This window comes from Peromyscus maniculatus, chromosome 11 (assembly GCF_049852395.1).
Source record: "Peromyscus maniculatus bairdii isolate BWxNUB_F1_BW_parent chromosome 11, HU_Pman_BW_mat_3.1, whole genome shotgun sequence".
NCBI classification, from domain to species: domain Eukaryota; kingdom Metazoa; phylum Chordata; class Mammalia; order Rodentia; family Cricetidae; genus Peromyscus; species Peromyscus maniculatus.
In genome coordinates, this window is record NC_134862.1 from 85491317 (window position 1) to 85503636 (window position 12320).

The following is a 12320-nucleotide window of genomic DNA, read 5'->3' on the forward strand; positions in this document are numbered from 1 at the left end:
CCAACAGCTGCAGATGTGGCTATCCTCTTTAATAGTTAGCAAATATTCTGGTTGATTAAACGAAATACCCAGAATACAGTAGATTTACTGACTGACTTAATGATGTAAACATTACAATCATGAGGAGTCAGAAAAGTACTTCAGCATGTTCTCAGCTTGTGTCTTGTTTCTATTTTAGAAAAGCACATTAAAAAAAGAAACATATGCCTCTTCTTTATTTACTTTTGTACTTTTGTGTACATATATAACTTACATTTATACATATAATTTCCTAAGGTGCCAAACAAGATTTTATTGTATGATTTTCACAAAGTATAGCATTTTGTCTTGTAATTGTAGGTTGTGATTACCTAATTATAGTAGGTTCTTGGCCTACTCACATTGATCAACGTTATCAATAAGTAAATGACTGTCAATGGTCAACACAGAGACCAACAGTTATGTAATCGTATTTTCCCAACAAGCAAGACCCCAGAGTTAGTCATTTTCTGGCACATAAAGGGACCTGAATATAATACCTTGCAAACAAACTGGAAAAAAGCTATAGTGAATTACATTTAATGCTTTATTCAGTTTAATCTTTGTTCAGCTGAATGGATGAATGTCCCCCAGCTTTACTCAATACACTTACTGTATGGGGGCATTGATCATTACAGAAAAATATGTCCTTGAACTAGCAATCTGTGGAAATAAGCTTTGGAACCTTCGCTTCCTCTAAGGAAAACCACTTTCAGTGGGGCCCACTCTTTTCACGCTGATGCATGACCTTCTCATCACAAATGTGTTGGGTGGTATTAACAGCTCTACTGGGACATATGTAGCCCACAGGTTGTAGGATGGAAATGCTTGCTATACCAAGATACAGAAAAAGAAATTGATGGTCATATAATAATCTGATGAATTCTGAAATGTGCATTTAGTAAAACAGAGACCACATCTCTAAATTCAGTGAAATATGGAAAATTTGCCACTAAATGGCTTTATTGCTTAACTTAATTGAAATACAGTTTCTGAAGAATTTGGTTAGAATTATCATTGCTTTAAGAACAGGTTGCACATTATTAACTTTAAGTTAAATGAGACCTTTAATAGTACATGGAAACCAAGGTATATATGGGAAGAAATAAAAATAGATTCTCTGCTTCATCCTGCCAAACATCAGAGTGAATTAGGCAATTAAGACAGTGAAGCAATGAGGGTATGTATACCTTTGTCTTGTGACTTTACCCTGATTTGTAAGGAAAACATTAGAGCTGAAGTGGCTGGTAGAAATAGTTTTTACAAAACAGTTCACTCCAAATTCACTGATTCATTTTGTTATGTTTATATTACCAGAAAAAAATAGTAACTCAAATTTGGAAGTACAAAAACAGCCACATATGATTCCTTACATTTTGTATCACTGTGGCATATCAATTTATATTTTCTGATTTGGTGATAGTTAACTGCATCAGTCATAAATTTGACTTCTTAAAATACAATCATTAGTGGTTTCTAATAAATATGGTAAACTACTTCAAAACACTTCTAATAAAAATGACTTGGCTACTGCATTGTTAATACACTAGTATTTTGAAAAGGTAACAAATTATACCCAGAACTGTGCTCTAATGGGAGCCGAAGGCAATAGATAGTACTCCCAGCGATTTTCTACACAGCCCCCTTTTTTTTTTTTTTGGTTTTTTCGAGACAGGGTTTCTCTTGTGTAGCTTTGCGCCTTTCCTGGAGCTCACTTGGTAGCCCAGGCTGGCCTTGAACTCACAGAGATCCGCCTGCCTCTGCCTCCCAAGTGCTGGGATTAAAGGCGTGCGCCACCACGCCCGGCTAACACATCCCCTTTAAAGTATCAGAGACATACCTACTCATCTATCTGTTAGACATTTGCCAATTTCTTTACATACACGTGGCAGGGCAGGAAAAATTCCAGGGTGGCAAAAAAGTTTTGAGATTTCACAGTTATGATTTAGTTTAATTAATTTACTAATAATTGAGGCCTAAAACTCACCACATTCTTCGTTTGCCTCAGCTTCTCACGTGTTGTCATTACAGGCATGAATAAGCCACCATAGCCAGCGTTTAAAACATATTGAAAAAACGAGTAAGATAGCCATGGCTAGTCCAGCTTAAACTAGTATGCATTTATGTCTGTGTGTAGGCACACAGACATTCACTTGTGACATCTTGCATGTAGAAACACAATGCAGTCAGTTATATTATCTATATACTCCAAGGCAGGCATGTTTTTTGCATTTCTAAAATACACACATTCTGACATATGATATAATAATGGTCTAGAACTCGAGAGTGCCTCAAACATGAAGATCAAATTTACAAGATTTTCCATCTTTCATTCCAGACTCTGTCACGAGGAGATTTCATCCATATGCATATCATTATTTGATTTACCAACTGTATAGAAAGTGGCTAACCTGTCATCATGGACAGCTCAAGATACTTCAAATGCAGTTTGTTAGCCTTAAGCTCATTACTTGCTCTCTGCCCTACTCTGGCTTGGTGTCAACCACAATTTCAAACTTGTTCCTAACAAAATCTGGCTCTGTCCTTCAGCCAGGACATCCTGTCTTTAGGCTACACATCCTGTCTAATCTGTATCCTTCCTTCCTAGAATCTTCACAGAGGCTTGCTGTTACACTTCTAATTCTCCCAGGACACACACAAAAGGAGCTCTTTGGGGTCTGACATAGGACTGAGATGACTCATGTATCTTAGAGGAGAAGAATGACATTCACATGCTACCTACAACTATTTCCTTGACCCAGGTAGGTATCTATCTGGGACACCTGTAACTGACCCCTCCAACATGTTCTAGTGTTGGGGGAAGAGGAAAGCACCTTTCACTCCACACTACCACACATTTCAATGAACACATTCTCAATCTTTACCTCACAGTATGGACATACCATTTTCACTATAGAATTTCCCACCTATAGCTCAGTGGCTACTCTAAGCAATTAAAACAATTGACTACTGAGGCATGGTACTTACTAACTGTAGGCAATTAGGGTAGGCACTACAGGAGATTTAAAAATTTGCTAGGGTCTAACACACACACACACACACACACACACACACACACACACACACACACACACACGAATCTAAAAGAACCATGCAGAAGCACTCATTATTAAACCAAACTCCTGTAAATACCAGACTTTTAGATTCCTGTCTCAATTTAGATTAACATAGATTAAAAAAAAACTACAGATAATAACGGACTGTGCTATATACAACACAAGTAAAGCCCATGATTTTGTGTTTTTCCACTACCAGGTTATTATTGTCATTATTTAAAAGACCAAACTACAGAGCACAGTTTCACACCTTTCAATTTAAAATGGTAATAGTGGGGCTAGGGACTAGTGGTACTCTATTTAAAGAGCTGATATTTTTTGGCTATTTTATGGATACTTATATCACCTACTAAACAGGTGCACAGGTCAAAATTACACATAGTAATATCAGATTTAGGAGATTTGCTTATTGTAGCAGGAAACAGAGCCCAGTGTGAACAAAGGAACAAGAGGAGAAAACTATGTCATAATTCGAACAACACAAATGTGGATAAAATGAGAATTTCATTGCATAATACTTCATTTATTAAATTAAAAGTATGATTATAGGTATAGATTAGTGGCAGAGTGCATATTTAATATGAATGAGGCCCAGCACTAAAAAAAAGTCCTAATCAATTAAAATTTAGAATCTGTTTTCTCATAGAAATGAGAAAGCTAACAGTAAACAATGAGCTTTTGTAGGCTTACATTTATTAAAGGATGGTGAAGCACTAAGATTTTAATTCTAACAAGGTGTCAAAAATAAAAACATAGTCAAGTTTTAAACCAGAAAATTTCTTTCCCCAAGGAGCAAGGTCTACTGGGTAAGATGAGTAAGGTCTCCCTTTATAAGTTAAATCATTAGTATAGGGTCTGATACCTTACAAAAAACATTTGAGAAATAACCCATTAAGAACTATGCTGAACTCCAAGCATATAGTGTCAAAGAACTCAAGATGACTTTAAAAAAAGTTTAAATTTTTTTGTATCTAAATTTATAGTATTTTCCAGGAAAATATAACTTAACTTTAAAAAAAAATACCTTAAATTCAATGGAATAAATGTAATGAAATTATTTAACACTGATTCTGATATTTGTAACTACCTTTTCAAATATAAAATTTGGATAAAATTGTTACAGGAGTTCTGAATGGGGTTAGGAGAGACCATTTACCAATTATTGTGTTATAAACATGCATTCTTGTTCACAGCATCATTATTTAATCAAAGATAGACTCAAAGTCAGCATCTGTCAATAGATGAATACATAAAAGGTTCTATTACAGAATGATTTATGATAAAAGAATGAGTAGCAATGCATATCACAACATAGATGAACCTTGAAGAGAATATTCAAAGTAAAACTAGCCAGTCATTAAAGGCCACATATAGAATGACTGTTTATATGACATATCCAGACTAAGTAAATGTACAGAGACAGAAAGCAAGTAGTTAGTTGCCAAGGAGTCAGAACAACGGGAAAAGACTACTTGAGTGCAGTTTCTCATTAGAGTGATGAACACATTCTGAAGTTGGACAATACAATCATCACACAACAGTATGAATTACCACAGCTTCTAGACTGTACACCAACGTTTTACTTCTGAGAGCTGACTTTCAACTAATCATCATTCTGCCTCAGTTTACTAAGTCCTAGAATTATAGATACATATTATAACACCTAACTGAACTGCACACTGTCAATACTGAAATACCCAATTTTATGTGATGTGTAAAATTTAAAATTTTTACTGCCATTTTTAAAATAAGGTACTACATAACTCTATCTTTTCCTTGGTGCTTCTTTCTGAATAAAACCAGTTTCACTTCTTTGTTTTCTTTCTTGATTTAGGCTTCGTTTTCCTTCAACCCCCTGGCTTTCCATCACTTCCCACATCTTTCTCTATTGACTCCATAATTTCCCACAATGTTCCATTAGCTTACTGGATAAGTTCAAATTATTGATACATTTCATCTTACTGGTATAGTTAAAATTTCTAATTTCTCTACTTTTTCATATCCCACTTCACAAAATCTGGCTGTTTATCAATAACCACATCTCTTACCTTTGTGCCAAACAGATTTTAAGCTGGGGGTATTATCTATTGGTAGAGCTCAGCAGGCCCTCTAGTCTGCCACTACACAGGTACTTTTACTGAAATTAATACGTTTTCTTTTCTTCTGACCCAATCTCTATTCATTTGCAGCTTTCAAAACTATTAACAAAGCAAAGCTTGCAACACAGACAAGTTATTTTGAGATCAAAACATTAAAAACTAGATTAAGGCATAAAAATATAGAAAAATAATTGCTGTGTAGTGGTGGCTCACCTCTATAATCCCAGTACTTGGGAGGCAGAGACAGGTGGATCTCTATGAATTCGATGCCAGCCTGGTCTACAGAACAAGTTCCAGCACAGCTAGAGTAGCTACACAGAGAAACCCTGTCTCAAAACACTAAAAGAAAAAAAGAAAAAATTTGGGGGTTACCATGTTGGGTTTAACTAATCTATAAATTTACTGTAATACATTAGCTAATATATCAAAGATCATATAAATATATTAAATGAAAAAGCACATCAAACTTTCACATTCATGCTTTCAAAAGATAGTTTTGCTCTACTACAAAACAAGAGAGATCATTCTAGAGAGGCCACACAGAATTAAATCTGACAGAGGTTACTTCTATAGGGAAAAAGCACATGACAGACACCAATAGAAAGAAAGGTGGAATGCTAGTGGTTACTCTAGGGGAGTCAGATAAAGCCTTTTAAAAGTGAGTTACGTGATCACGGGATCAGGATCCGTCCCTGGTGCATGAGTGGGCTTTCTGGAGCCTAGTGCCTAAGGTGTGACACCTTGTGCAGCCTTGGTGCAGTGGGAAGGGACCTGCCTCAACTGAATGTACCAGGCTCTGCTGACTCCCCAATGGGAAACCTTGACTTGGAGGAGGTGGGAATGGGGGGTGGGGTAGGGGAAAGACTGAGGGACGGGAAGGTGGGGGGAACCTGTGGTTGGTATGTAAAATGAATAGAAAATTTCTGAATAATAATACAAAAGTAAATTACAAGAATGGAGTTCCTGTTTTAGTAAGACAAAAATGAGTTATGGGAGGAGACTGGTGGGATGGCTAAGCAGGTAAAGGCTTTTATGCCTCACAACCTGAGTTTAATCCCATGACCTCAAAAGGTTGAAAACTGAATCCCCTCCAGCTTGTCTGACCTCTGACTTCTACATCCATGCGTTCTCTCTCTCTCTCTCTCTCTCTCTCTCTCTCTCTCTCTCTCTCTCTCTCTCTCTCTCTCTCTCACACACACACACACACACACACACAAGCACATACACAACCCCCCCCCACAGACACATGTAGTAATTGTTATTGAAATGGATGGTAGTCAGTTGTACAATGTTATAAATGTATTTAAAAACACTATACTATACAATTAGAATGGCTAAAATGATAAACTTAGCCGGGCGTTGGTGGCGCACGCCTTTAATCCCAGCACTCGGGAGGCAGAGCCAGGCGGATCTCTGTGAGTTCGAGGCCAGCCTGGGTTACCAAGTGAGCTCCAGGAAAGGCGCAAAGCTACACAGAGAAACCCTGTCTCGAAAAACCAAAAAAAAAAAAATAAATAAAATAAAATAAAATGATAAACTTAATGTTTATATATTTTACTAAAAAACAATATTCAAAGAATAAGATGAATTATGAAGAAATAGGTATATAAGACTGAACAATAAGAGAAAAAACTCTTCACACAGAAGAATAAATCGACTCCATAAAACAACAAACAAAAGGAAACGTGGTAATCTACTAAATGTTAAGCTTCTAACAGACAAATCAGAATTCCCTCAGCCAGCTCTGAGGATTAGCATAGGATAGTTCCTTATACCCATAAGGAAATTGAAATGGTTAAAAAGGTTTGAGAATTAGACAGAAAAAAATGTATTTTTTTTCTCAAAAATAAAACAAACAAAAAACAGTAATGGGGAAAAAAGCGTTACCATCAAAACTCAAAATGTGAAATCTCTATGAAGGTACTTTGATAACATCTGAGGCTCTTTGAATTACTCCAATGGTTTCCATATACATCTAGACTTTTAAGTATATTTCAGTCTCTGCATCTATTTGGCTCAGTCAATGCAAATTCTCTGTGGTGTGTTTGTGTGTGCAAATAAGTGCTCATGTAGGCATGTGTATGTATGCATTCAGGTGCACATGCATGTGTGGAAGTCAGAGGTCAATATTGAATATCTTCCATGATTCCCTTCTACCTTAGTTTGAGACAGGACCTCTTACTAAACTTGGAGTTTATTAAGCTAGACTGATTGGCCAATGAGCTCTAACACAGGAGACTCTTGTCTCTGCCCTGTCAACACACCTCTAGCTCTGTGCTTACAGACATGTATTGCCACTCCTGGCTTTACATGATTGCTAAAGATCCAAGTTCAAGTCCTCATGCTTGTCCAATAAGCACTTTACTGACAGTGACCTTTCCAGCCCTCCAAGTTTCTGATTCTGGTTTATATCATGTTTTCCCTCGCTCTGATATAGATCCCATCTTGCAGAGCTGATGTACAGGATGAAATTCAAGAGGAGAAATCCTACTTTCAAACGCTCTCTAAAACAATCTCTATTTCTCTCTTTCGTTTAACGTCTATCTTCTCCTCTCACAGCAGGTTTCCCCAGTTAGCTAGGAAGGCTAGGATGCAGTATACTGGGTAAGGTGTGTGGTGGGAGGGCAAACTGCTAGCTGACTGCTTCTTTGGAAAGTGAACTATACAGAGTCAACTTGGGGAGGGACAGGGAGACCATTATTACACTGGGAGATGACTGACTTTGATTCAAGAAATAAACAGCACATTTCTCCACAAGCTTAGATATAAAACCCACCAGGATGTGTTAAGATTATAAAAGGTGAATTTATAACACTTATAAAATTATTTATTGAAGTCAGAACAAAACACAAACAAAACTGTAGTAATTTAAGCAGTAGAGAAGAGGGTATATCTTAGTACAACACAGAAAAGCAAGCAAAAAGCCATTTTGGCTTAGTCATCTCTTTAAAGACATCTTATTTTAACTGTACCAAACTAAGTAAAAATGTAAACACAGACTGATTTGTATTTTCAGGATGCAGTGTACTTTGGGGGAAAAAAAGGGCACTTTGTGCTTGTCACACTCATCATCATTGTACCCTGAGATACTATTACTTACACATTTGGACACAGCTTTTCACTCATTCCTACAGGATGTCATATTGTCTGGTCTTCTTTACTCTTCTGATTGGTTCATGCGCTTTGGTCCAGCAATGTTGGTGTTGCTAAGACTTTCTTATTCTGTCTCCTTTTATCCTGTATGTTTTCTAGTTACCTCACCTCTCAGCCCTTTGCTCTCTGATAACTCCCATCTCTATTTTCAGCCTAAATCTCTTATTTAAGATCCAGGTATACATAATCAGGTTAACTCATGATTATAGTAGCTGTTTTTTAAATTGCTTTCCTTTTGGCCTTCCCAACTTCAAGCCATACTTCATACTTCTGACAGTGATTTGACCATGTCATAGACCAAAGAGATGGTTTACAGGGTAGAAGCACTTGTTGCCAGGCCTGATCACCTGAGTTCCATCTCTGGGACTAACACAGTGGGAGAAGAACCAACTCTTCCAAATTGTTCTTTGAAGGTATGAAGTTCATACTTTTACTCCTCCCTCCCAAATAAGTAAACATTGAAAAGTTTTCAATGAATCTCCACTGACTTCAGTATAAAACAAAAGGATAGTGTCAGTGTCAGATACAAGGGACTTCGCTTCTCTCTCTCTAAAAGTAACTATGGTCCTCTGAACAAGACTTACTTTCTCCTTTACTGATAATGCCCCAATCTGGCTACGCTTGCCCTTCATTTTCTCAATAAGACTAGTCTACTTCTTTTTTTTTTTTTAACTCTGTTATCCCTATAACAGCATTAATTATGTATGCTGAAAAATAAGTCATATGGCAGTTAAACCTAAAATTAATTGAGGACAGTCCCTATAACCATGGAGTTTATAATTCTCTTTCCTCCTCAGATGAATAAGGACAAAAACCACAGAACTAGTAATAATAATGCTTAGGGTTAAAATTCAACAAAATGAGTGTTTATGGGAGCCTTTTTAGATTAGACAGCTTTAGCTATTAGATGGCTAATTCTCTGATGAAGAGATGTCTAACCTGAGACCTCATCCTGGAAGCTACTGTAACATTTCCTTCAACATGTTACACTTCTCAAAGCATTCAACATACTACTTTAAATTTATTTATAATTATATTCCACTATACTTATTTCTTGAAACAAAGAATACAGTCTTTCAAATTTTAATAATCCTTTCTACATACAAAGTCTGGCACACGGTCAATGAAATAATTACTCCTTAAATGATGGAGTAAGAAAGGAAAGATGCTATATAAAGTTTTGGGTACCAAACAAAGTCAGTTGGACAACAGCTGCTCCAACTTTGATCATACATACTCAAACCTCAACAGGGGAATGTAGATGACTGAGCATGTCTGTTTACTACTCTGGTCCTTCCAAAGTAGTGCTTATGCCTCAGTATGACTATTCTTGCCCTTCATTGTCTCTGATCTACAGGTTACTTGGTCTTCTTCAGATATCTGAATCCATATCTCCACGTTTGCTCCTGCAAAGCTAACTTTAAGCTGGCCTGACTCTGGCTTCCAGCTTTCAGCAGACCTATTAGACTCTCAGCTATCTTACTGTAGCAGTTACAGGATAATGGGGTGACTCTTGTTTTCTTTGAAGCAGTCTTGGTTTTAGTTTTCTGGTTTATACAAATGAAGAATGGCTAAATTAGCTATCCAGTCACACAATACCATTATTTTTTAATGGATCTTGCTCTAAAATCTTTGGTTTCTCCATTCTGAAAGTGATGATGTATTACTTTTGTCAAATACAGGGCTCCCTGAGAAAGCAAAGGATACATAGGATACTTTTAGACAGTAACTGAGAACCACTCTGCAAACTCCTCCCTGCCTATCAGGTTTTAAAGAAGCCCACTTGCAGCAGCGCCTTCTTGCTTGCTGGCTGGCCCAGGCCAGGCTGGTCCCTGCTCTGTAACTTTCACTTTGGCTTCACAGTTAACCCTTTTAGTGTTGAAAGAACTTTCCAGGACTTGCCAGTCCTTTGGGTAGAGAGTCATATGTAGAAATGAATAATATAAAAAGTAATAATCAGAGATAACTTTCATACAGCTCTCATGATGGACATCACGATAAGCATACTATGTGTTTTTTAATTCCTATTAAACTTAAAAAAATTTCCATCTCAGAAATGACACTTAAGCATAAAGTGGTTGCTTTACCCAAAGAGCATAGTACATGTAAAGTTTACACACTTAATTCCAGATGCTTGCAAATAGCCATGTCCTTAACCTCTGTAATATATAACCAAAAAATAATATTTTAATGGAAAAATATTAATCACTGCCAAGTAAAATATCTAAGGCTTTTTAAAACCTATACTTTTTTTGTTATTTTGTTTTTTCAAGACAGGGTTTCTCTGTGTAGCTTTGGTGCCTGTCCTGATCTCGCTCTATAGACCAGGCTGGCCTCGAACTCACGGAGATCCACCTGACTCTGCCTCCTGAGTGCTGGGATTAAAGGCGTGCACCACTACCGTCCGGCTAAAATCTATACTTCTTTTTTAAGAACAGTAAAAGGACTGCTTACATGTAACAATTATTTCCAACACTAACGGGTCTCAAAGTCTGGCATTAATGCCACTCTCACAGTAGAATAATTAGACTCCTCAATAAGTTTATGTCTACAAATTATACATATATACCAGTGAAGGCATCACAAATACTACAAAATACAGACTAAAATAGAAATAATATACTAAGAATTAAGAGTGAACAAAATCCTACTATTTTTTTTCTTGCATCCCAGAGGGTTGGATGTTGCCCACTTCTCTGACAGGCAATTATGAAAACTCATCACCTAAACTAGCATATTCTAAATGTTAATGTTGATATGAACCACATGGTTATCTTATTTTTAATCATATATTCTGATTCAATATATCTGTATGTGCCTCCGAAGTGATATCAATGATGTATACTCATAAGTACATTTTGAGTAACAAGAATTTAAATGAGAGATTAATGTTTATAGCCAAACTTAGGTTGCTATTTTCAAGGAGGTAAAATAAATAGCTCATTCTAAGGTCAACTATTCACTATCAACAACAACATTGGGAAGTACTTTTTAAACTATACAACAATCAACATATAAATAAACCAGTAACATAAAAGAAATATATGAAATATAGATAATGATTAGGACTGGGTATAAACCCGACTAAAATGAACAGAATATATAAAAACTGATTTTGTTCTGATTTCATCAAAGATAGTAGTAAAGAGAAACAAAGAATCAAAGATAATCACAACATGTGTTTTTTATATGTTTCCAAAATGAAATTAGGTTGAAAACCTGTTAATATTTATATTCATTTAATAATTATAGCAATCTATTTCTTTGTTCAGTTTTGATATAAATGACATTACTTTTAAAGCCAATCAAATTTATATACCTTAAAGAGGCCCAGGCAGTTTAATTGTAGAGGACCTTACATATAAAACTCAGGAAAATTCAGAATATAAGCAAAATGAAAGCAGGAAATAGTTTGTTCTTGTTGCAGTCTTCTAGGTCCCTAATAAAACCCTAAAATTCCAATACCACCAACTGCATGAGAACATTTCACATCAACTCTCCAATGAGGTCCAACAGTCAAAAGCCCCACAAAACTAACATACTCAAATTTCAATTATTTACCTTGTCAATCATTTTTCTTGCTTCCACCTCCTCACTGTTGGGATTCTCTAACTCAATGGTATAAGTACCCTTGTCACTTTGGTCATCATCATTATCCTTTTCTGAAGTAGCAGAAGTAGCTTGATTTTTTAACACTTTATCCATCTCCTGGCTTGGTCTGTGCCCAAGACTCCCTGAACTTCTTAACAATGCAGTTTGTAGGAAGGGTATTGACACCGATGGCTCCTCTGATTTCTGTTTTAACAATTTCCCATGTGGAACACCATGCCCCCCTCTGTGATGCGTAGAGCTAGTCTGTAAAGACAAAGAAACCACTTTGGCATCTGCTGGTGGAGAGTTTGCTTTTTTAAGTTTTGTATGTGGTGTTGAAAAAGTTGTTTCCTGACATAGGATTCCTGAACTTTGAGTAAAA

The 12320-nt window shown here is 36.4% G+C and overlaps 1 protein-coding gene and 1 long non-coding RNA gene across 27 annotated transcripts in view; one reads left to right on the plus strand and one right to left on the minus strand.

The window, feature by feature from the left end:
* Positions 1–12320, minus strand: part of Cep170 (centrosomal protein 170) — a 102888-nt gene that overhangs the window by 35049 nt on the left and 55519 nt on the right. For 15 of the 23 annotated variants that reach the window (XM_076548280.1, XM_042258666.2, XM_042258665.2 and 12 more), the window contains exon 10: positions 11909–12202. The exons of the other annotated variants lie outside the window; for them this stretch is intronic. In XM_076548280.1, coding sequence (XP_076404395.1) covers positions 11909–12202 — 294 coding nt within the window. The remainder of the gene's footprint in view (positions 1–11908; positions 12203–12320) is intronic. 23 annotated transcript variants of the gene reach the window in all.
* The window catches only part of LOC121821358 (uncharacterized), a 31640-nt gene that overhangs the window by 6971 nt on the left and 12349 nt on the right, over positions 1–12320 (plus strand). Inside the window, exon 2 of one of the 4 annotated variants that reach the window (XR_013043551.1) lies at positions 2627–3115. The exons of the other annotated variants lie outside the window; for them this stretch is intronic. This is a non-coding gene — a long non-coding RNA (uncharacterized LOC121821358). Of the gene's footprint in view, positions 1–2626; positions 3116–12320 lie in introns of those variants that run through there. 4 annotated transcript variants of the gene reach the window in all.